We start from the raw sequence: 25,493 nt of genomic DNA, 5'->3' as shown, positions 1-25,493 counted from the left end.
GATGTTAAAACCCCACCCTGACAGACTTCACTGAAAAATCTCTGCCTTTGTATGTGGAAAGTATAAACAAAAAATAAAGAAAAAATAAGAAAAAAAAAAACACTGTGAACTTAAGGTCATATTACAAGGCAAGATTTTCTGGGGGAAGCAAGTGCCGACCAGTCACCTCTGTGCTCACTTCCCTGCTCACCGCCTGTGCTATTAGACACACAAACAGTGAGCGAGGAGGAGCAGGAGCCGCTGAAACGATCTTTAGATTGTTCTGGGTGACCCATTGAAGTCAGCTGTGGTCTGCAGACCGTCGATGCTAAAATCGAGCTATATCGACACGTTGAAAGACCACGATCAGCCGATATTTCGGCTGATTGTTGCCTTTAAACATGCACGATTACACTACTTCTACAAAATGTATATGGCTTTCAATAAATGCATATGAGATGCTGTCTACCATGTATAAACAATCAACAGTTATAGATATTTACAACGCTATACAATCCTATAGATCCTGGTTTAGTGTTGGAGATTGCAGCTTTAGGCTATGTTTACACACTGTATAAGATCGCCCATTCCATGGCCCGGCTGGGTCACAAAACGGCCAGTCTCAGAAAGATCATCCCGGTCGATGGCCGGTACAGAAGTACCAGCCGGATGATCTTTAGCGCTGCTGAGTGCTGATGCGGGCGCATCTGTGCGTGCCCACATCAGAACTCTCCACTGCACACAATGGAGCAGGCGGCCGGAGCCGCACGCTCCATAGTGTGCACTGACAGGGTTTTCTAAGTCAGTTTCTCGTGGCGCCGCTAGGGATCCCAGCTGGAGTGTATACCATGTGAAAAACCCTCCGGCCAGGATTCCCTCAGCCGGCAGCACAACGTCAGTACCACAGAAATAATGGCCATTGTATCAACGGCCGTGATTACCGCGGAGTTTACGTTGTGTGAGCATAGCCTTATATAGCTTCATAGCAGATTCTAGCTGTCATGTCTGCAGTCATATTAAGAATGGCAGAAATACCATATACCGGGGTCGAGCACTAGCCACAACACCTTCCAGTAACGGATTCTGAGTCGGTGCAACGTGCATTGCTATTATGAATGAAGTTGTGACTTATTGGTTCATATGTGTACAATTAGCAGATGTTGAGGTGAATATCAGGCCATATGTAAATGTTTGCAAGTAATTAAGGCCACCAAGGGTTCTGTTCTTCATGTAATTGCAAATGAGCCACAGAGACGGCAGAACATGCTGTCTTTTACATTTCAATTTTCTCTATTGTTTTTTAAAGCAATGGCTACAATCTCTGTGCAGATCCATTTTATTTCAAGATTACTCCAGGAGCAGATTTTATATTTCTAGGTCAGGTCTAGAATGAGTTTGCCTGCCCCTATAGGGGCTTTATAAATATTAATGATGGCATTTTGTATGGTGCTTAGGATGAAATATTTAGACCACACATCAAAGGGAACAAAAATAGGTTAGTTTTAATGTAAGGTGTTTCATATAATATATATATATATATATATATATATATATATATATATATATATATATATATATATATATATATATATATATAGAACACGATAAGAATAGCAGGAGTTAAAGGCCTACTTTCGAGGCAGAGTATAATAGTTTATAAACTATGGTTGATAGATAGTAAGGGGCATAGAGTTATATATATATATATATGGTTTTAAAGCATTTCTCCTGTGATCCACTTCGAAAAAACTCATGCATTTGTGTGCATCCGATTTAATCCGTTTTTCCATTAACTTCCATTATTTAAAAAAGGATGTTTTGATCCATTTGTGTGCATTCAATTTGATCCGTTTTTCTATTGACTTCCATTATTAAAAAAAAGGATCCGTTTTTTTAACGTACACAAAAACATAGTAAACCTCATTTTTGTGTCCGTTAAAAAATGGAAGTCAATGGGGAAACGGATCAAAACGGATGCACATAAATGCATCCGGGGTTTTTTTCCATCCGTTTTTTTTTTTTTTTGCAAAGAAACGAATTCCAAAAACGCAGTGTGAACCCAGCCTAAGTGTTATGCCATTTGCTATTTTTATTCAATTGTACGGTGCAAACACTATTTATTTCAATGTGAAAGAGGAGACTTCAATCACCATAGCAATTTAAAAGAGAGAAAGAAAAAAGGGCGACAAAGCGGTACTTGAAACTTTTGACCTGCTGACATTACTAGTTATAAATGGGTGAAGCGCGAGGTTGCAAGTTCAATTCGCCAACTGGTCACACAAAAAAACTCATTTACTCCATAGACTATAATGGAGCAAATGGGTAGGAAAAGGCTGATGACAAACTGCTAAACCAAGCTGGAAGAAATACATGGTAAGCATGTTCTCTTCCCATGCTTGCAGGTAACCAAGACTGTCTCCTAATTTGAGGGTTGTATCAGAGAAGAAACAGTCCCAACTGAACCCAGCCCCCTGTCCCTGCCTACTTGACATACTGCCGTAGGCGGCAAACCTCAACTGGGCAACGGTCTTTATAATGCTAAGTGCTTGGGCTACCGGAGAAGAACGTCGACAGTTCATGTCAAAATCACCGGGAATGGATAAGCCAAAAATCAGAGCCAGAGAAGAGTCATGTAACCTACCAAGAGGGCAAAACTAAGAGAGCAAATGACAGGACAAAGTGAGAGTCAAAGAGACACCGTAAAACATGCTGAGGTCGGAAACACAGACAGGAGTACAGTACAAAATCAGAGTCAAAGCTGAAGTCAGGAAATACAAGCAGAGGTCAGGTACACAGGAATCACCCAGGGAGATAACATTAGTGAAAAAAGGAAGAAAGGAATTATAACCCTACTATAACCTACTGCTCTTAGTTAGGTCCGACTTGTGGAATCCAATAAGGTGGTCCTACATGTCCAGTTTTACTGTTTAGGAAGTACTGGCTCCAAGCAAGGAGGATTGTAGGAGAGTGAGTGCAAAGTCACACAGCCACAGTTAGAAGAGGAAACTAGGAAGTGATCAGATCAATTGGGAGAGGAAGAGTAAAATCATGTAAGTTATTTAAAGAAAGAAAGAAAGAAAAACTACAAACCACCATAGCATAAGAGATGTGTGAACCTTGAGCATGTTTGGGTTTGTCCAAACTTCAACTTTTGGCATTTGATTACCAGTGGCTGAAGTAGTTGGCTGTCTGGAAAACATGGATACAGCGTTTGGCTACTTTTACACAACTTTTTTTTTTTTTAAACTGCTTTTTTATCATGATTAGGGATGGTCCGAACCGGCCGAGGTTTGGGTTCGTATGAACCCGAACTTTCAGCAATGATTCCCGCTGTCTGCCCCCTCCATGGAGAGGGTGGATACAGCGGGAGGACCGCCTGGAAAACTGGGATACAGCCATAGCCATAGGCTGTATCCCAGTTTTCCAGGCGGTCCTCCCGCTTTATCCACCCGCTGCACGGAGCGGGCAGACAGCGGGAATCTGATGCCGAGCGTTCGGGTTCATACGAACCCGAACCTCGGCAGGTTCGGACCATCCTTAATCATGATGGTCTTTAATAATGATAATGATCATGATTTATGTCCGTTATTATTAAAAAAAAATTGCAGTTATTTTACCTAAAAATACGTTGGGGGCTGTAAGCTGCATCCATGTTCTCTGGACTCCCTAGGGCTGAATCCAACTTCTTCAGCCAATTGCAGAGAGTATGGGTTTCGATGAACCCGAACATGCTCAAAGTTCTCTCATCTCTACATAACATTAAATATGTGGTACGCATCTGATTTTATCTACTTTCCAAGTGGGGAAAAAGCCCTTTAATTTTTTAGTTTACACAAATCAGTGTACATATTTCCAGAGGTTGTGTTGGATTAGAAAAAGGTGGAATCTTTTTCAGTGTTACTATTTCTGTGTCATACATTTACACAAGATCTGCTTGATAAATGTATTGTATCTGCAAATAAACCAACAAATAAACTAAAATTATATTTAAAAAACTGAACTCACAGCTTTTATGTGATATCAAGCATACAAAAATTAAACTTTCTAATACTTTCTGTATATTCTTCAGTGTTTGTTCATCAGGGACTTTTCTGTTTTGGATGGATTTCTATAACCACTCACTAATGGATAAAATAGTTGGATGAATTTCAACCATATGCCACTGGGTATTATTTTTAGGATTAATCTCCAGGCCATATGCCACTAGGTATTATATTTTGGCTAGAATTTGGAATCATGCTATAATACAATGTTATTAAACTGGGGTTTCTAAAATACTCACCAGAATTGTCCGGGGGAAGTAAAAAAAAAAATTCTAACGGCTTCCGTGAATAGGTCAACAGGACTATATAATAAACAACAACCTAAGTGGCAATTATTTTTTCTTCTGCCTTTCAGTGAAAACATTCATTGTGTACAGTATTTTACTATTCTCTAACAGGTTGTACAATACAAATCAGACAATAATTAGACATAATCTGTCAGACTTGTCTTGAATAATAGATGCGGCATGAATAAGAGGCTTTTTTTCCGCTGTGTATAATATAATCACTTATGAGTGAATGATTCAAAATAAGCTTTGCGGAAGATTTGGAGAAACCCGTTTATCACTAATTTATCTGAAGATCGTTCTCATTATTCCTTTTATCTCCTTGGTTTCCCCATCACAATGATACAGAAAAGGAGCCTACCATAGTCAATGGCCTTGCTGTACACTCGGAATGAGCGCCATGTAATATAGCTTCTGGCTGTTTCACATGACCTGACTAGGGATGAGAAAACTTACAGTAGGTTCGGCCGTATCCAAACCTGATCACTCAGCAGATAAATCCACGGCCTGGAAAACATGGATAAAGCCATATGTCTCCTAGGCCGGGGGGCCAATTATCCTGAGGATAAACCTACTAAATACATGGAAATGGCACAGAGGATAAAGGTAAGAGACTTAGGGCCCTATTACACGGGACGATTATCGTGCGAAAAATCGTTAAATCGTTCATATTTAAACGATAATCGTTCTGTGTAATTGCAGACAACGATTGAAAAATCGTTCGTATGTCGGTGATCATTGATTTAGATCTGAGCCTAAAATTATCGTTTATCGTGCGCTAATCGTTTGCTGTAATTCCACATTCGTTGGCTCAAGTTCCGCATTTTTTCTCTAATCGCTCAGTGTAATTGCACATTGCCCATTGTTTTACTGGGATCAGAAGGAATAAACGATCACAGTAACGATCGCAATAACTATCGTAGAAACGATCGTAGCTAACGATTATCGTTCTGTGTAATAAGGTGAACGATTTCAGGTTAACAATCTCGTTTGCGATCGTTTATCGTAAAAAATCGTTTTGTGTAATAGGACCCTTAGGGTCCAGTTACACAGAAAGATTATCTGACAGATTATCTGCCAAAGATCTGAAGCCAAAGCCAGAAACAGACTATAAATTAAATATAAAGATTTTTATTGAATATAAAGATTTTTCCTCTTTTCAAATCCATTCCTGGCTTTAGCTTCAAATCTTTGGCAGATAATCTGTCAGATGATCTTTCTGTGTATATGGACCCTAGGGGTGCGTTCACACAGAGATTTATCTGACAGATTTTTCAAGCCAAAGGCAGGAATGGATTTGAGAAGAGGAGAAATCTCAGTCTTTTCTTTATGACCTGTTCTCTGTTTATAGTCTGTTCCTGACTTTGGCTTCAAATATCTGTCAGATAAATGTGTGTGTGTAAATGCAGCATTACCTTCATCTTCAGTATCTGTTAGTTTCCCTTTAGGCTTTGTATAAAAAGAACGCACCTTGTTTTCCATTAAAACTACGGGCATTCTTATCAGGCTGCAATGAAATGCACTAAAGTTAATGGAACAATGGCCGTTGTTTTGACACAATGTATTTTGAGTGCCAATAACGGCCATTGTTCAATACATTGTGTGAAAAGAACGGCCATTGTTGCATTAACTTCAACGCATAGCATTGCTGTATGAAAAGAACGGCTGTTGTTTTAATGGGAAAAAACGGCCGTTCTTTTCATACAAAGCACTGTGTGTGAACATAGCCTTAAAGGACTGCAGCACTGTATAAAGCTCCTGTGCCACTCACAGCAAATACGAGCCGTGGCTGCGGCAGAAGCTTTATACCTGAGAAAATGAAGTTTAATTACCCCACACACGGCAGGGAGAGGTGCGGCAGGTAGTCATCTGGGCGGCTCCCTGGCCGTGTCTAGTTACAGGGAGAGAGCAGTGACTAGGCGCGGTCAGGGAGCTGCCCACATGACTACCTTCCGTGCCTCTTCCTGCCAGGATTAAATGTAATTTTCTCGGGTATAAAGCTGCTGCAGCCGCATTCATTCTGCGCCGTGAGCTGAACAGCAGCCTTATACAGTAATGTAGGAAACCAAATCAACCCAATCCCTTTAATCCCTTCGAGACCAGGCTAATTTTGCACTTTGGGATATTTTTGCGCTTACGCCGTTTACCGTGCGAGATCAGGAATGTGATTAATTAATAGTTCGAGCGATTATGCACGCGGCGATACCAAACATGTTTATTTATTTATTTACTTTTATTTATGACCAGGGAAAAGGGGGGTGATTCAGACTTTTATTAGGGGAGGGGGCTTTTTATTGACAACAACACTTTATTTATTTTTTTTACACATATACTAGAAGCCCCCCTGGGGTTAGGGTTATTCCCCCCTGGGGTTAGGGTTATTCCCCCTGGGGAACTTCTAGTATATATACTTTGATCTCTCATTGAGATCTTTGCTGTATAGTTATACAGAAAAGATCAATGAGATCGGCACTCGTTTGCTTTCGGCTGCTGCAGCCGAAAACAAACGAGTGCCGAGACGGGGACGGCGCCATCTTGGAGCGGTCCCCGTCCGGCTTCAGTAACGGAGATCACTCCTCCGGGACAACGTCCCGGAGGAGCGATCTCCCCCACTAGGCACTAGGGAACGGCTGAATCCGGTAATCGGAGGCAGCTGTCATCTTTGACAGCTGCCTCCGATTATCTAATTAGCGGGCACGGCGATCGGACCGTGCCAGCTAATAGCCGCGATCCCATGATACATGAGGCACCCGGGATCGCGGCGGTTCAGAGCGGGGTCGCCGCGCGGCCCCGCTCTGAACGCCCGCACGAGGACGTACAGTTACGTCCTCGTGCGGGAAAGGGTTAAGATTATATTACCCGTTATAATAATGTAATCAAATATAAAATACAATTGCATCAATATAATACACATAAAAACCATACTATAACGTTTCTGATAATGTAGCTCTTATGTAATAGCTTGACCTTACATCTATTTTCTTTTATTTGGCCCCATGCATAGAAGGCACTATATATTATTACACTATTATAGAGCTGGTTTTAGGGCGCAGTATTGGAGGAACAGCGCTATATGCAGATACTCTAGTACAGAATAAGATGGTGGACCATGCGGCTGACGCTGGGTATTCCGAGGCCCTTTCTATAGCTGCTTTCATACTTCACACAGCACAGTGTAGGTAGTTGTTCTAATAGGTATTGCAGTGAATTCGGATGTAGCTGTTGAACAGTTTCCATGGTAACCAAAGTAAGAAAGTGGTAAAAGAACAGAAAGTAAAAGGACTAAAATAGCGTCCATTTAGGTTTTCAGCTCCTACTTAAAGAAAATACTAGCATGCCGATAATTGAGGTCATGTATGGCAAAACTGATATGTACGGATAATATCTCTAATAGAATAAAATACTAATGGTTACGGGGATTAAAGGCCTACATAAAGGGGCACCGAAAAACATTACAGCATCTACGAGTAAACAGAGCAAAGTGGGTGGTCCTACGTAGTGATTGACAGCTATCTATAAGACTAGGACCGCCCATGTGACTACTTAGCTCAAAATTAGCAGAGATTTACATGAATAAATGACAAGTTATCCTAGAACTTTTCCCACAAAAATACAGTATATATAAATCTGGTCAGCTCCTCCTACTCTATAACATGATGACTGCGGTTTTTCATAAGACAGGATCCCTTTAATATTCCGGTCTTCCCTATGTGCCTAAAAAATTTTGCCATCTTTGTATTAGCTAGGAGACATCCCTAAAAAAACTGTGACTTCACAGTGGTCTCCTCCAACTTATGGGAGCATAGAAACTAGTGGGGTACCACAAGGGGGCAACATCAGGTCTTCATTTTTTTATATGTTTATTTGAAGTAAAATAATGTACTATGGGAAATGGACTAAACCTGGGTATAGTAGATTAGGTTTGGTCCACCATTGACATGAATAGGTATAACTCAGATATACCACGGATATGTCAGAATACCTTTCGATCGGTATATCAACATATACACAAACTGGAGAAGACAGCTTATCAGCACCAACTAACATGAGTCACACAATCTTTAAGGTGAGTGGTTCCACCAGCAATAACATAATCCAGATGGGGTTCACAGTATGAAGTTAAGAAGTTAATATAGGTATGAGGAGAAACAAAACTGGCACTCACCAATGCAGGATCCATGGAGTTTATTCAAAGTTCAGCATTGCAGGGAGAGGAGAGACAAGACAGGTGGACTTACTCCTGGGACAGAGTGTTCGGGTAACTCCCTTCTCCAGCCAAGCTGTTTGTCTCTCCTCTCCCTGAAATGTTGAACTCTGAATAAACTCCATTGGTGAGTTCCAGTTTTGTTTCTCCTTATACTCATATCACCATATACACCATATGTACTTTTAGCATTAAAATATCCTAACAGAGCACGCAGATCCCCAAACATAAGAAACAAAGGCTAATAGCAACAAGTGAATATAGGCATGGCTTTAGTGGTCTGCAACTACAGCCAATTGCAAAGTACTAACTAAGGGGAATGTGAGACTGGCAGCTGCTGTTGCTCCTCCTGGAACAGACATCAGATTTTGTACAGACTTGTATATTTATGGAGTGAGAAGCCCCTAGAGAATTTGTTTGTGGGGACACAAAATAAAAACTGACTATAGTTTTATACCAAACCCAATTGGGGTTTATCTTATATAAAAGACTTTTGTCTGGACAGACTGACTTAGCTGCCAGCGTCAGGCAGCTGCTGCCAAGGCAAATAAGATCATGGAATACATTAACAAAGCACATGGATGTACATATTGAGGTGAAAGTTTGCGCATAGTTTTGGGCATCTGTTCATGCAACATAGTTGAAGCAAACAACTCAGTTATAAAGGATAAAGTAATAGGATTGCAGAACCAAAAAGGTTAACAAAGTTGTTGTAATCTAGTTTGTTGAAAGGGGGTGACCGATGAAAAAGAATACCAAAGGTCAATACATAAACCTGTTTTAAAAAAAATCTCCAAAAGCCTTCTAGGCTCACTCACTGCTTCCTCACACCATGTCATTTTGACATGTCTACTGCGTTTTTGTGCTGCTTCGATCCTCCATTGCAAATTTTTATAAGTGCTGCTTTTTTTTCAAGATGGCGCTGCATGGGGAACTTCATCTCCCGCCATGCCTCCAAGACATGTGGGCCAGCTCAGCTATACAAAGTCACGTGATATATCCAACATCTTATTTGGAAATCTCTATACCAGCATGTTGTGATTGCAAAAAAAGTGCTTTAAAAAAAAAATTACCTGACTGACTGATTTTGGCTTAATAGTCCCCAAGAGCAGAGGAGTTGGAAGATGGGTGCAGCACATGTGCCCTAGGAAATGGGTTCCAGTTGGCAGAAGCGAGCAGCTTGTCCTTGAACATGGAAGTAAACTCAATGGGGGGAATTATCAAGACCGTACGCTGGTCTTAAATTAGGCCTTGTCCCCTTTTCCCTGAGCAAATTCACTAAGAGACACACGCCTGTTAATAAATCCGGCCAGCCGGGCACCCGGCGCCCGGCATACCAAATCTACACCTGCTTCCAGCAGGTGTAGGTTTGCATCATGATTTACACCTGGGATAAATGAGGCGCGGAATAAATGAGGTACGGGAGGAGGCCAAGGCTCCTCCTCACCTTGAAACGCCCCCCGAGCGCCAACACCTATCCGGAGAGCAGGCGATATGGCAGGCGTACGCCAGGAAGAAGGGGCGAATCTGCACCTTCTCCCTGGAGTATGCCCCTTCTGGACCCTTAATAAATGACCCCCAATGTTCTTAATTTCTATGAGTTTAATAAATGACCCCCAATGTTCTTAATTTCTATGAGTTTGCCAATAAACTCCAAGGATTTATCCACCAGCTAGGTAAACAATTTTTCAACAATTCTTTTCCCTTGGAGTAGCTTTTGTTATTGGCCTTCACCAACCATCCATTTATTCCTGAAATAATGGAGGAGGGAGTGATAAATAGCGTGCTAAAGGCAAAGTCTCTAATATAAGCAAAAGGTTCTAAAAAGCTTCAAGAAGTAAATGATGGAAATTGGCAACGTAGTAAACAGCAATCAGCGGTCGATGGGAATTACAACACTGACTCTTAGGTCACAGGAGTCAGCCAAGGAGAAACCTGTTGTCTGCCTGGAGTCAGCGCGGATGTTTCTTTTTCCTGTCTAAGTCTCTTGGCAAATTCCTACATTTTTGTCTTGCCTTCCTGTAGGTTACAATTACATAACCTTTGTCTCTAGCTATAAATGAACAATAAAGTCTCCCAGTCTCGGGTTAAGATATTGCTTGCTACTGTAGAAGGTCTATATGACCACACACTATACATGTATATGAGTATGAACAGGCATTTTTACTGTACTGGGGCTTACCAAGGGGTGCATAATTACTATAAGGGGCAGTAAGCGGGAACTTTCAGTTTGTGAGTAGCTCCATCACTCTGTATATAGCACTAAGAGAGTGCATTTACTAAATGGGGGGCACTTAACGATTATATATATATATATATATATATATATATATATATATATATATATATATATATATATATATATTAGTGTATTAGTGTATACATGAAATACATGTATACATAAAAAGCATATACGTAAAACTTTATTTACTTCTTCTTTTGATGTTTGCATAGAATTAACAGCTATATGTTCCTATACATGTTTATTTAAGAAAATATAACACGCTTCCTCAGACACCGTCCACTCTCACTCGTCATGGGTTTAATACCCTGTGCATGTAATAAAACCGTAACATATGAGTTCAACATGCAATGTAGGAATAATATTTAGCTTTTACAAGAATAGAACAAAAGTTTGTTGCCATCTTTATCGCCACTAGTGTGAACTCTCTCTAAGCCTAGGATCTTGAGATGTTTTACTTTTTCCATCATGCTTTTCATTTATGTGTTGTATGAATTTAGGTAATCCTCACCCTGTTTTTACTGACCTGACATGGTCGCCGAACATTTAATTTAACCCCTTCCCTCCTAAGTTAATTTCCGCTGTTGCGCTTTTTTTTTTTTTTTCCCAGGTTTAAAAGGCCATAGTGCTTTCACTTTTTCACCTACAGACCCACATGAAACCTTATTCTTTGTGAAACCATTTACACTTTGCAATGACAGACTTAAATTTTTCCACAAAATATGCTGTGAAACCAGAAAAAAATTGTTTACGTGATGAAATTGGAAAAAAAAAAGGTTAGGGGTTAGGGGTTAGGTGTTAATGCTGTTTGCCCTATGGTAGGACTAACACGTTATCTATGTTCCTCAAGGCAGTACGATTACAACCATATGCCATTATATGCGGCTGTGGAATGTTTTATATTGGTAGGACCATCAGACCATTAAATAAATGGTTCAGCGACCACGTCAGGTCAGTAAAAACAGGACAAGGAGTACCAAAATTCATACAACACATAAATGAAAAGCATGATGGAAACATAAAACATCTCAAGCTCCTAGGCTTAGAGAGAGTTTACATGAGTGACGATAAAGATAGTAATAAAATTTTGCTCCAAAAGGAAGCCAGATCGATTCTTGAAACAAATGCACAAGGGGCAAACGGCTTAAATGAACGCATAAACCTAAGTATGTTCTTATAAAAGCTAATTATTAATCCTACATTGCATGTTGAACTAAAATGTTCTAATTTTATTATGTTTTTAACAAATGTAACAGACGTCATGTACAGGGTATTTAACCCAGGAAGAGTGAGAAAGGACTGTGTCTGAAGAAGCGTACTCTGGTGTGTGAAACAGGTGTCACACCATATTGAAGTGTATGGCGACCTCACCACCTGCTATGTTTTGAGCTGATCTCACCAAATGAAATAAGGAATATCACGGAATGGTGAGTGCCTCCTGGTATCTCCTCTTTCTGCAGTTACATTGGACTATTCAGCTACTTACCAAAGTGAAGCTCATCACCCAGTAGTGTCACTTACTTTTTCTACTTCGCATGTAAATGGCTGGTATGTTTTCCATGAAGCATAGAGAAACATGGTATGCTATGCTATTCCATCAACCAAACAAAAACATATTTTGACATTAACAAAGGAAAACAAAGTCAAAAGTATACATTTCAACAACGTTATTTTAGGCATTCAAATATGATGAAAAAATTGGTGATGTGAAGGGCACCTAAAGCTCATCGGAAAGGGAAAAAAGATCTGTGGTCAAAGAAAGGAGGACCAAGAGAGAAGCCAAGTCTATTATGTGACACTACAAAGACCAAAATGGCACAAAACAAGATATAAAAGTTATAAAGCTTTTTGCCTGGATTTGGGTGGGAATGAGATGATATCTGACAGAAAAAATGGTTGCCAAATAACATGAATATCAGTAATCACTTTACTTTCTGTATATATAAAGTATTGTCTCTGTTCAGAACACCCATTTAGGCAGTTGTACTTAAAAGTACCAAGAGTAAATAATATGGAGAAGGAGGAGGACAGTAAACCATCAACGCTGCCTGATACAATGCGCTAACAGCACTGTAATTAATCACCACGAACATCCAAACCATGAAGCTCCCAGAATGAGAAGGAGGCACAATGAATAAATTAAATGATTTCAAAGGCCAGTGGGAGAGCAAACAGAATTAATATGATGAAAACTCAAATTCAGTAAGTAAAGAAAATGAATTAAATGTCACATTTGATAAAGCAAACAAAAAAAACACAGATTACACAAGTCGTTCGGTGGTACCTAGAATCTTACCGGAGCCATTGAAGAGCGGGATTTTATGGAAATCACAGTTTCTCAGCTTCGATGGGATTTTTTAAATGTATTTATAGTTAATGAGGTTTAGAAAAATATAATGAGATAGTATAAATAAAATGCCGAGTGGGGATCCAAATCTGTGTTTTAATTTATCGGGATGTGATTTAATGTTCATTTACTGTTACTAAAGGACTACATACTTTCTGATTTTTAAAATGATGAAGCGGTTTTGTTTTTTTTTTCTCCCTGGTGAGATACAGGTATGGCTAAAATATTTTGAATAGCTAATCTACACAATTACAAATAAATTGTGTGCTAGTTAATAAAGTCCTGTGATTACAGCAGCCTCAGCACTTATTTAATCACTATATAGGAGGAGGAGGAAGGATAACTTTAATGCAAATTACAAATGTAAAGCTCTTCCATATCTGTAACATGGTAAACAATCAGAACTTTCTGTTGTTGAATTAGAACTAAGGAGAATTCTTCAGCACAAATGAATTAGGTCAGAAAAGAAATTTCAGCAAAAGTCATACACATAGGGAACTAAATGCAGGGGAAAAAGCTTTTATATTTAAACAAAATTTATTGGGAGATGTCTCAGTGAGGCTAGGTTCACACTTTTTTTTTTTTTTTTTACCGTTAGACGTCCGGCTTTTTTGATGGCCGTCATTTTGCAATGATGTCTGTAATTTCAAATCAACGGATGTTATCTGGCCTTAAAAAGACGGCCGTAGAACGGTGTGTGTGAACCTAGCTTGACACTGATAAGCATAGGACATCTGTACATCCCATCCAGCTGTCCGGAACCCCTGTGCCACTGATCTCATTGATCATACTATCTTTGTCATCCTATATTTTCAATACAAAGCAATATCTTCTCGTACAGTAACAACCCCTTCTTGTACAACAACAAGTTCTGCTCATTACATCCCTCTATAAAAGGTTTGATTCCCTCCTGACTGGCCAGAAAGGCTGGAATTTGTCTATGTATGGTGAGTCTTACTTTTAATTTAAGCTACAAGATACAAACACACAAAGAAGAAATCATTTTATAACAAAAAACAAGATGAAGTTCAGATGTTGAAAAGCGAAAAATGTAACCTCACAAATTATATTCACCAAGGCAACAGTGCACACGAGCTTACATAGACTTATACATACAGTATGCTACATATCCAAAGCACATAAGTCCAGCCGCACTCCAAAAGGTACGGTGAATGGTGTCTTTACTTCATAGATCAAAAAAATGTAAAAACAGGTGTAACGTTTTATCTCACAACCAAAGCCTCAAGTATGCTACATATCCAGCTACTTAAACAAACCCACATATGGTGATATACAGGTACTTATGCATAGAGATGATCTACCAGCGGGAAATCTTAGGTTCTATAGAACTCAAACCTTGTCGAACCTTTCGCATTTGATTCCCGATGCCTTCCCGGTCCGTGGGGAAGGAGGAGACAGCCCGGGTACCGCCTAGAATTCTGGAACACAGCCTAGGTAATAGGCTGAATCCCGGAAATTCAGGCAGTCCCCGGGCTGTCTCCTCCTTCCCTACGTGCCGGGAAGGCATCGGGAATCAAATGCGGAAGGTTCGACAAGGTTCGAGTTCTATAGAACCTGAGATTTTCCGCTGTTCGATCATCTCTACTTATGCATATGTAGAAGGAATACAAAACTTTGCCATTTGCATCAGTAGGATATCTGGTTACGGATATCCACACCCATTTATTTATTTATTTAACACAAATAGTAGTGGATCCTGGCAAGAGAGAGGAGGGGCCCAGTCTGAAAAAAATGTCCATAGAGAATATTTTTGTTTTTCCAAGTTTATTGTTGTCTGTGAATTGAATACCATTGTTTAGGCTATGTTCACACAACGTTTTCAAGCTCCATTTAAAATGACATCTGTCATTTTGAGTCTAAAATAACGGACGTCATTTAGCAGCCTGGCCTCCCCTTAGTGCAATGACGTCTGTTGGTACATTATTCTAGTTTGGGGTTACTAATTGCCCTTAGGATGCGGCTTAATTGAAAAGTCCATTGAATTAAGTAGTAAAAACGGAGAAAGAAGGGTGACAAAAGAAAAACTGTGTGAACAACTAATAAAAAATGTCCGCTGGTTGCAAAAGACGTCCAGAAATAAAGTTCATTATTTTGACGTCCGTGGTAAAAACATCCGTTATTCAATGCTTAGTTTGCATTGGACGTCCGTCACCCCATTGACTGCAATGCATTGCAGTGTAGTCAGTTCAATTGCAGCAATAACAGATGTTATTTTAAATTGCAAAAGCATCCGCCTTTTCTTTATTTTTGACGTAGTGTGAACATAGACTTAGAGAGGCCTAATATAACATCATTATAGATGAGCGTGTCTCATGCATGCTAAAGCCAGATCGCTCAACACTTGGTGGCTGATGAAGTTGGATGCAGCCCTAGGGAGGCCTATGGCCTAATTCTTTTTAAGCCTGATGGTGGCTATTTTATAAAAAAAAAAAATACCATATAGGTGGTGTGTCATTTTCTATGCCTTTTACTACACTGTCATAATCTTTTTTCCTTTTGTCTGGTGATCAAATGATTGTTGTGGGTCTGACCGTACATTGTACTAATATTACCTAGGTAGTTAAATGACTGACCAATCATATAATACAAGGAATGGTTTGGTCCATCTGAAAGTCTCTACAGCTTTTTGGCTAATGGGGATTAAGAATGTAAACAAGAAAATATTTCCACCATTACCGAAACCCCAAAATAAAAATGAACTACATTACAGTACCTTGTTTTGATCCACCCAATGCAAGAAAAATCCATTAGGATCCATTTTGAGGACAACAGGATACACAAGATTTGAGTCCTACCAAAAAAAAAGAAAAAGATGAAGTCACACCAAAAAGTTAAGAAATGATGTACCTAATGCATAGAGAACACTAGATGAAAAGACATTTTGTTCATTTCAATGACCTTGTAAACGGAAGTATTGTAATATATAATAATTCAGGAATATAAAAAATAATGGTTTTGTTCAAAATCAGTCTATGGCTATGTTCACGCATAATATTTCCGTCAGTCTTTTACCAACCAAAATCAGGAGTGGAACTGAAAGGGCAAAATTATAATGAAAGATTTAAATAGCCTTTTTAACCCATTCCTGGTTTTGGTGAAAAGAAAAGAACTGACCAAACAACTGACGTAAATACCATGTGAACAGGAGCTTTGTGTGGGGCACTGCAGTAATCCCAACAGCCTGACCAAAACTATGAAGCCTAACAAAACACTTTGCAAGTCTGGTGCTGTTGACATTACTGGATTGAGGACTCAAGATATACATGCTGCTTAACCAAATAGCTTTCCACTTTTTTCTAATAAAAGGATTTTCCATTAAGATTAAAAGGTTAGTAGATAAATGACCTATTGTTCTTGTTTGTGTCCACTTCTTGGAATCCAATAAGGTGGTCACACATGCTCAGTTCAACTGCAATTTTCAACTCTGTCCCAGACATTATGGCAGTTGGTCTGTGCTAACTGCAGGGGGGATTGTGAGTACACACATGTGAGTGCAGAATACACAGAACAGTTTGGTGAGGAAACCAGTAAGTAATACGATTGATGGAAGCACAGTATAGCAGTGTAAGTTATGTATTTTGGCTAAACAATGTCATAGCTGTACTCCTTAGAGTTATTCAGGATAAGTTTCTTCCAAAAGTAGCGCCACTCTTGTCTTCAGTTTGGGTGTGGTTTTGCAGCTCAGGTCCATTAAAGGGAATAGAGTTGAGTTGTAATACCATATACAGCCTGAGGAAAGGATTGGTGCTGTTTATGGAAGAAAAGCAGCTATGTTTTTCTAATTCTAAATGACCCCTTTAACATTATGTATGCTGCATACATCTCATTCTACCAACTTTGTTTAATAGGAAACCCCCTTTAAGGAGCTCTACACTCTTAGATACCTACAGGTAAAATCCTTCCAACTATTGAAAATATAATTTGTGAGATTTGCTACAAATGCTCTAGTCTTCCAGGAACCCTCGGAATATTTAGCATAGACTACGACCCATGTGACCGCCACGTTTTCTATTCACACCGCGATAATGTAAGCCGCACACTTACTGAAAACTCCCATCAAGCTCACATGCATCAATGTCACAATGCAACAACTTTGATTTACGGAATGAATAAAACTACATGACAGAGATTTCGAGTGACAACAGGATAAATCAGCTACAGCTGAAACGGATACAGTGCTACAAAGCGCAATTTAGAGAGAGTAAAGTGATTTATGTCCGTCTGCAGCATGACTATCCCTAAGGAGGACTCGATTGTGCAAAATAACTACATTGTCAGATACCTGTCCTCACACTTCATAAATAAAAGTGGACAGTAATCCGTACTTGCTAAGCCGCACGTTGCAGTCACTTTCAGGGAACCAAAATTAATCATTACATCCAAGCAAAACTTATGACATACTGTTCTCCCACCACAGAAGTCTACAGCCCATTGCAAAGATCAAAATCGGGCCCCCGTTATAGTACAAAGCTTTTTCAACTAGATAGAAGACCCTCGTGTTTAGTTCCTCCTCTACTCCTTTCTATGACCTTGGCCTTTATAAGGCTATGTTTACACAACGTTTTTTCAGCTCCGTTTAAAATAACGTCCGTTATTTTGAGTCTAACATAACGGACGTCATTTAGCAGCCTGGCCTTCCCTTAGTGCAGTGACTGGTGTTTGTACATTATTCTAGTTTGGGTTACTAATTGGCCTTTGGGTGCGACTTCAAGAACCCCATAACATGGTGCACACACTGCCCCTATCCCTTTATTATCAGAATTCAATGCCTTCCGTGGGTTCACACTTCATTATTTTAACACCCATAAGCCCAGAAGCCGTACTTTACATTGAAGTAAATGGGTAATAGATTTGTGGGCACACCTAACGGTGCCAGCAAGTCAATGATGAAAAAATAATGTTCCTGCAGCTGATACTGAAGTATAGGCTGCAGGAATGACCAGTCAGTATAACACTGTGTGTTACACGCTGTGTGGACATAGCCTAATACAGCACTGATCTAATCGATCAGTGCTCTATTAAGTATACTGCACTGATTGCTACGAAAGATCAGTGCAGTAATAATAAAAGTCCCCCGGGGGATTAAAAGTTAAATTATATGTAAAAAAAAAAAAGTGTTTTTAGTAATACAAAATCCCCTCCCCTAAAAAAAGTTTTTATTACCCCCCTTTTCCCATTTTATAAATAAAAATAATGAAAAAATTTTTTTGGTATTGCCGCATGTGTAATCGACAGAACTATTTAATTATCACATTCCTGATCTTGCACAGTAAACAGTGTAAGCGCAAAAACCCGCCAAAGTGCTGATTTTTGGTCACATCAAATCCAGAAATGAAGATCATCCGGGATGATCTTCTATAACACTGGCCGTTCTGTGATCAGGCCGAGTCATGGAACGGCCGGTGTTATACATAGTGTGCACATGGCCTAAGGGTGCGTTCACAAGTACAGGAACTGCAGCAGATCTGTAGTGGTTCCTGTATGTGTGAATAAGCGGCCGGAGACTTACGTAGTTTGCATATAATGGAAAGTATACGAAGTACAGCTGCACAGTTCACACTACATACGAACTTACGCCCGGATCGTACGCGGCGGCGTAAAAAATGAACCAGACCATTGTTTGCGGACGAAAATGCCGTAACTTACGCCCGTACATGCGGTCCCGTACGTATTGGAGACTTATTCATTTTTGCAGCTTTTTGTGCCGATCCAAAATGTTCTGTGGGGTGTCCACAGAAAAGACCGCCTGAGGCTAGGTTCACACTACGTATATGTCCGGCCGCATATTTTTCGCCCGTAAGCTACGTACGCTTCCCGAGCGGCGTACAAAGCGATCTGACAGTGGTATTTTACTTGGATATCTTCGGCCACCCCCGGACACCCGACAGAACCTTTTGGATCGGTAAATCAAAGTGTAAAAAAGAAGAAATCACCACTCCGTACGGGACCGCATGTTACGCTACGGGCGTAAGTTACAGCATTTCCGTCCCGAAACAATGGTCTGGTTCATTTTTTACCGCGCCGCATACGATCCGGGCGTAAGTTCTTACGTAGTGTGAACTGTGCAGCCGTAGATCGTATACTTTCCATTGTACGCAAACGACGTAAATCTCCGGCCGCTTATTTACGGAGCGCGCTACGGCCGGAAACTTACATAGTGTGAACCTAGCCTAAAGGGGTACTTCAGCATTTTTTTTCTTTCAAATCAACCAGTGCCAGAAAGTGCCAAAGATCTGTAGTATACTATAAAAAAAGATCTCAAGTCTTCTAGCACTTATCAGCTACTGTATGTCCTGCAGGAAGTGGTGCATTCTTCCCAGTCTAAGGAGCAGGAGAGGTATTTTATGGGGATTTGCTACTGCTCTGGACAGTACCTGGCATGGACAGAGATGTCAGCAGAGAGCACTGTGTCAGACTGGAAAGAATACCACTACCTGCAGGACATACAGCAGCTAAAATGTACTGGAAGACTTGAGATTTTTTAAATAGAAGTAAATTACAACTCTCTCGCACTTTTTTGGCACCAGTTGATTTAAAAAAATATTATTATTTTTTTTATAAACTACCCCATTAAAATTGGGGCTCTTCACTTAACGGCTATATTCCCACTTTATAATAATATTGGCGGAAGGCGGATGTCTCGTTAAAGAGATGACATAATAATACTCATGATCATTATCAGCGGCCGTCTATCATACAAGTCGGAATATAGCTATCCGTTAATAAAAAGGACAAATTAAGGAGAGCGATATAATAAAGCTAATCAGGCTCGTGTAGGATTGCCCAGTAGAAGGCGGTCGGACTCCACCAAGCACCATATAATATAAAGCTCATTGTAGAAAGAAATGCTGTATCTCGGCCAGACAGAAGCAGACACTCAGCAGTTTCCAAGGAAACAGTAAATAAGGTTATATTCGACACCTACTTAGATAAAAAGCACAATTCTACCGAAATTAAATGCAGTAATAAAACGTCTACATGGAAATGACACTAGTGAATGGGATTCCATCTCTATACATTGTGATATTTCAGTAACAGAGCCAGAGAGAACCAAGAGTTGGAGAAATGTGCTCAGCTCAATGGAGAGGTCTGTGCCGAGAGCAATATAAAAGAGTAACCGATGGCGGAAAGAGGGTAGAAAGAAAAACTCTTCTCTTCTATACATAAATGTCATTTCGCCCTATTTCATTCTAGTTATTGTTGAATCCATCCATTCATCCATCCATCTATACACCCAGTTAGTGTTAAAGAAAAGCTACTCCAAAGACGTATATGGGATCACAGTCCTGTGTTATCTAACCAATAAGCTAAAAAAGAAATTGCTAGCGCCAACAAAGTTTAGGTGAAGACACGCCAATGTTTATAGTAAGAATATTACAAAGATAAAGCATGGGGGGGGCTATAATGTGGCATTATGCCTTGCTAAAAGGGATGCCAGAGAAGAGATGCATTGCAAGTAGTAAAAAGAACATATTCATGGCATGATATAGTAGAAGTTGTCTATGGATAAAACAAAAATGCTCAACTCCGATCCTTGGGCACTATAATACCGGTGGTTGAAGAAGTTGGTATTCAAATGCCGAACGATCAGACTCGAGCATGGTCTAGTTGCGCTAATGTCTAGTATTGGTATTTTGTGAGGATCCTAAAATTGGGTATACCTTAAAGTGAATGTACTACCAGTACATCGCTTTGTGTTTTTTTTAATATAAACAGAATGGCACCACCGCGATGCTGTTGCCACGGTCCTTTTTTTTTAACCGATTCCCGCACACGGCGTCAGTCTATTACCGAGCACTGACCTGGCAAGAAGCACTGGAAGTGAGCCTATTAGCCCTCAATGTCACAATATTTCCTCTGCTCTGTGATGTGGCATTATTGATCTTAATGGGGGGTCATCACAATACCCAGAAGGTGCTCGGCAATAAACTGGCGTCGCGTGCGTGAAACGGGTGGCGGTTCAAAAAAGAACCGTGGCAACGGCATTACGCCAGTCTAGGGAAAAAAATAAACCAGAAACAGAAAAAAAAACAGCAGAATACAAAGTTGAGGCTCTTATAAGGCTGGGTTCACACTACGTTTTTGCAATGCTTTTTTTTTTTTTTATCTTTTTTTTTCAAAAATGGATGGAAAAACGCATGCATTTGTTTCCATCCATTTTGATCCGTTTTTCCATTGACTTCCATTATAAAACAAAAAGGGATCAAAACGGATGATTTTTTTTTAGGTAAACAAAAACGTAGTCAACCTCATTAAAAAAAAAATGGATACGTTTTGATCCAATTTTTTTATTTTTATAATGGAAGTCAATGGAAAAAACGATCAATACGGATGCACACAAATGCATGTTTTTCCATCCGGTTTTTGCAAAGATGCATAAAAAAAAACAGATTTCCAAAACTTAGTGTGAACCCAGCCTAAGGCAGTAAGGAAAAACGAGGAAAAAAAAATCTGTGTCCTGAGCCTAAAGGCAAAAAATAACCATGTCCTTAAGGGGTTGGTAATTTAACTTTTTAAAAATCCTAGTGCCATCAGATCGTGCAGTCAGGATTTGCAGAGTCCACTGTTGCATTTTACAGTAAGGAAGTACACGCTACTATTTTTGATCCAGCGTCTTATTGACCGGCATTATTTCCTTTGAGTAAACTAAAGTTGTACAAGCACAAGGTCAGTTCCTGTCATATGTCTGATCATTAATCACAGCTAGGAGGCAGCCGCTGAATGATAACACAGTGTGCCCTACTTTTCACGCACTCTGCACCGCTAACAGTGTTAACCTGGGCATACACACAAAGTGATTTTTCAGCCGATATGTCAGCCATTCAGAGCTTGTTTCCATGCAAGTGCAACTAACTATCGCTACTAAAGCTTCCATTCCGTTTGCAGGTGCAGTGGCTTTTTCTGTTTTTTGATGCTTGGTTCTTCTCTGCATGATTCTTCAATTATTGCAGTAATAGCCACTCAATACACAGTCATTTCATCCGGCTAAGTTCACACCACAGTTGGAAGTCATCAAGCACAGTCGTAAAGCAGTGTCCCAGAACCTGTGTGCATGATGATATATATAATTTTTTTTACAGGGTAATCTGTGGATGAAGTTGTTATACTGTGTTTCGGTCACTAGGTGTCACTAATAGTATTGAGCAGATCTGTAAAAATGTTAAGTTTTGGAAACATTACCAGAGTGCTCTGTGTGGGGTTTCATATGCTGAGTGTTCAGGTTCAGATAATGTTGCCGAAACTGAACATTTTGATTGGTCGACACACTCAACTTAATCCCTAACTGTTCTCTTCCATACTTACCACATGCTGAAAGATGCTGTAGACATTAGGCTTTGCCCACCAGCTCTGGTAGAACTGAAAAATTACAGATTTAGGCTATGTTCACACAATGTACGGACAACAGCCGTTGTTTGGTACTCAAAAACAATGGCCGTTGTATTGAGTGTCAAACAGTGGCCATTGTTGCATTAAAAATTGCACTGAAATCAATGTACAATGGCCAGAAATACCTGATGGTCGTTGTTCAATACATTGTGTGATTTAATGTGATTCAATGCATTGACGTCAGTGCAACCCATTTTCCTATGAAAATAACGGTTGTTGTTTTAGTTAAAAATAACGTCCGCTCTAGTTACATAATGTACGTTGTGTGAACATAGCCTTAGCAGGCAGTGCAGAAGTTTCGTCATTTTTTTTCTCATCCTTAAATGGTCACATTTGCATTTTCCTCGTAGAAATATCCAGTCTAACCACTCCCACAATGACACATGCAGTGATTCTTTACTTGAGGTGACGATGACTCAACGTGTCAAGGTACAGGTTAGTTTTGATGAAGAGTTATCTTAAAGCGAATGTACCACCAGTACATCGCTTTTCTGGCGCGGGGTGCCACTGGTCCTTTTTTTTTAACCGCTGCCCAGTTCCCGCATATGGTGGCATTCTATTCTCCGGCGCCGAATGGGGGTGAAGCACTGGAAGGGGGACTGCCCCCCCCCCAGTGGGAGGGAATCACCACCTCACTATCATGCGGCTCCATTGGTTCTAATAAAGCTGCATCATAGAGGGGTGGGGGTTTCCTCCCACTGGGGGCTGGACCGTCTTCAGTGCTACACCCCAGCTGGTGCCCGGGAATAGAACGGCGCCATACCGTGCCAAGGTTAAAAAAAGGACCGCGGCACCGGCATCCCTGCGCCAGCGCCGCTCTATCCATGGAAATATCAAAAAAGCTTTAAAGCCTAACGTCTACATTTCTATAACTTATTTTTCCTTCCGGAGAAAACCAAGTGTATCTACCCTATCTGCAATATTTCATGTCTTAAGAGTCCGCTCAGCTGTAAAGCCCCCCAAGTGTGCTAAAAACTGCATGGTGCATGTTTCCATTTCCATTGTTTCCTACTAATGTATGCAATCCTATCCATTTATATGTCCAACCATATTACATTTAATAACTATATGTCACCACTTCATGGCCTAAGGGCATCACAGTCCTGCCACGCGTTTATGCTAATAAGCCAAAACACATTAAACATAGAATTGATTCTGACTGTGAAGTTTATTGATGTGCTTATCGCGGATTTTATGAAATGCCGCTCACAATTTACCATTAACCTGCAGCCTCCTTCATTTGCTAAAAACCTGATGTTTCATTCTCTTTTTCCTGTAGTTAAACCTGAGGCTGTCGTATATTTTGCTGACTAGTGGAATTTAAGAAGTTAGCTACTTGCTACTTATTTCACCTCTTACGCAAATTTTCCAGAACTATTTTTTTCAATTATCAACTTCTATATTTTTAAATTATTTAGAAATCTAAGGGTACGTTCACACACAGTAAAATAAAAGCATAATACAACTGTAAAATACTACTGAAGATCATCCCGGCTGGTACTGCATTACCGGCCGGATAATCCTAATTTCTGCTGAATTCAGATGCACCACTGCAAACAATGAAGCGTGCATTGTGTGCACTGACAGGGTTCTCTGCAGTCGCTTTCAATGAATAGTGGCAGCAGAAAACTGACATGTCAGTTTTTTGTGTAGCCGCTAGAAATTCCGACCGGAGTGTATACAATGTGTATACACTCCGATCGGGATTCCCTCTAGCTGCAGCACAATGTAAGTTAAGAATTAATCACGGACGTTGTTGCAAATTGGCAACAACGGCCGTGATTAATACTTAACTTATGTTGTGTGAACATGGCCTTAAAGTCAATGTTCACAAATAGTATTTCTGCTAGTCTTTTGAAGTGGATTGAAAACACAGGAACTGGGCAAATCAAAAATTTTGCCTAAAATGAGTGGTATTTAGCCTTTATTTTACCTAGCATAAATCAGTGCTGTGAAATGTGGGCAGTGTCTTACTGTGATTTACTGCCAGTCAGAGCTAACAGAGGGAACAGGAATAAAGAGGTTGGCTGATAAAAAAGCAGCCTTATTAATCAGTGGTGTAACCAGCACTGGGCCCCATATTGGAATGCCCCCCACTCAAGAACACTTTGTGGATGAGTAACTGTAAAAAAAAACTTCATGATACGATTTTACCAAACACACTGACAGCCACATGAAGTGTACTGGAATCCATGTGCAGCTGCTGTACTGCGTATGTATATGTAAGTGTGTGAGTGGAGGATTGCCAGCCAACTCCATATTCCTGAGCGTTTCAGAGGCCTAAAAGAGCAAAGTTGCTAGAAGCCTACGTAATCTCGCAGCACGGGTGTCACTAGGAAACCTTTGCTACTCTGCTGATCTCAGGTAACAAGGCCTAGGGCTTGTGTCACCCTCTAGGACGGGTCCCCCGACACTGGTGGGCAATAGGTGGTGCACAGACCAAAAGAGTCAAAACACGGGCACAAGTATTCTTTCTACTTTCAAGTATTTCTATCTATTCTACTTCTCAAGTTCCGGCAGAGCACAGTACTACTTTGGGTTGGGACTCTCGAGACATCCTCCTCTCTACTTCTCTGAACTTCTTCTACCTCTCAGCACGCAACTCAGTCAACACCGCTGTACTCTTTTACAAGCTCTCAGCATAGATCTGGTTACTAAAGTCCAAGGTATCTTCTCAAGCTAAAAGCCTATTGTGTATCATTGTATCAAGTATTCCTACAGTAAAGAAGAGTTTATTTATTGTAACGGGACTCTGTGATTCTTGTCCAAGCACCTACACAGTCATTGCAGCTTCCTTGGATCATCTCCCCTTTCTGTGGGTGGCAGTACCGATAGTCCGGGGGGGTCACGACTCCACTCCCGACCACAGTGATAAGCGTCCAAGGGACCCCCAAACAGCCCGGCAGGTTACTGACCACAGGAGAAAGGGTATAGCCAGCCTCACTAAACTAAAAGCAGGTGTGCCATCATACCTGTGTGCCCA

The 25,493-nt window shown here is 40.3% G+C and overlaps 1 protein-coding gene across 1 annotated transcript in view; it reads right to left on the bottom strand.

Annotated features, from left to right (window-relative positions):
• PLCB1 (phospholipase C beta 1) overlaps positions 1-25,493 on the bottom strand; it is a 510,352-nt gene that overhangs the window by 460,741 nt on the left and 24,118 nt on the right. The window contains exon 2 of the mRNA XM_069955509.1: positions 15,837-15,914. Within this exon, the coding sequence (XP_069811610.1) occupies positions 15,837-15,914 (78 nt within the window). The remainder of the gene's footprint in view (positions 1-15,836; positions 15,915-25,493) is intronic.

The sequence above is a fragment of the Dendropsophus ebraccatus genome, chromosome 15 (assembly GCF_027789765.1).
Source record: "Dendropsophus ebraccatus isolate aDenEbr1 chromosome 15, aDenEbr1.pat, whole genome shotgun sequence".
Taxonomy (NCBI): Eukaryota; Metazoa; Chordata; class Amphibia; order Anura; family Hylidae; genus Dendropsophus; species Dendropsophus ebraccatus.
The sequence above is the reverse complement of the archived record's forward strand: the minus strand, read 5'-3'. Positions and strand labels throughout refer to the sequence as shown.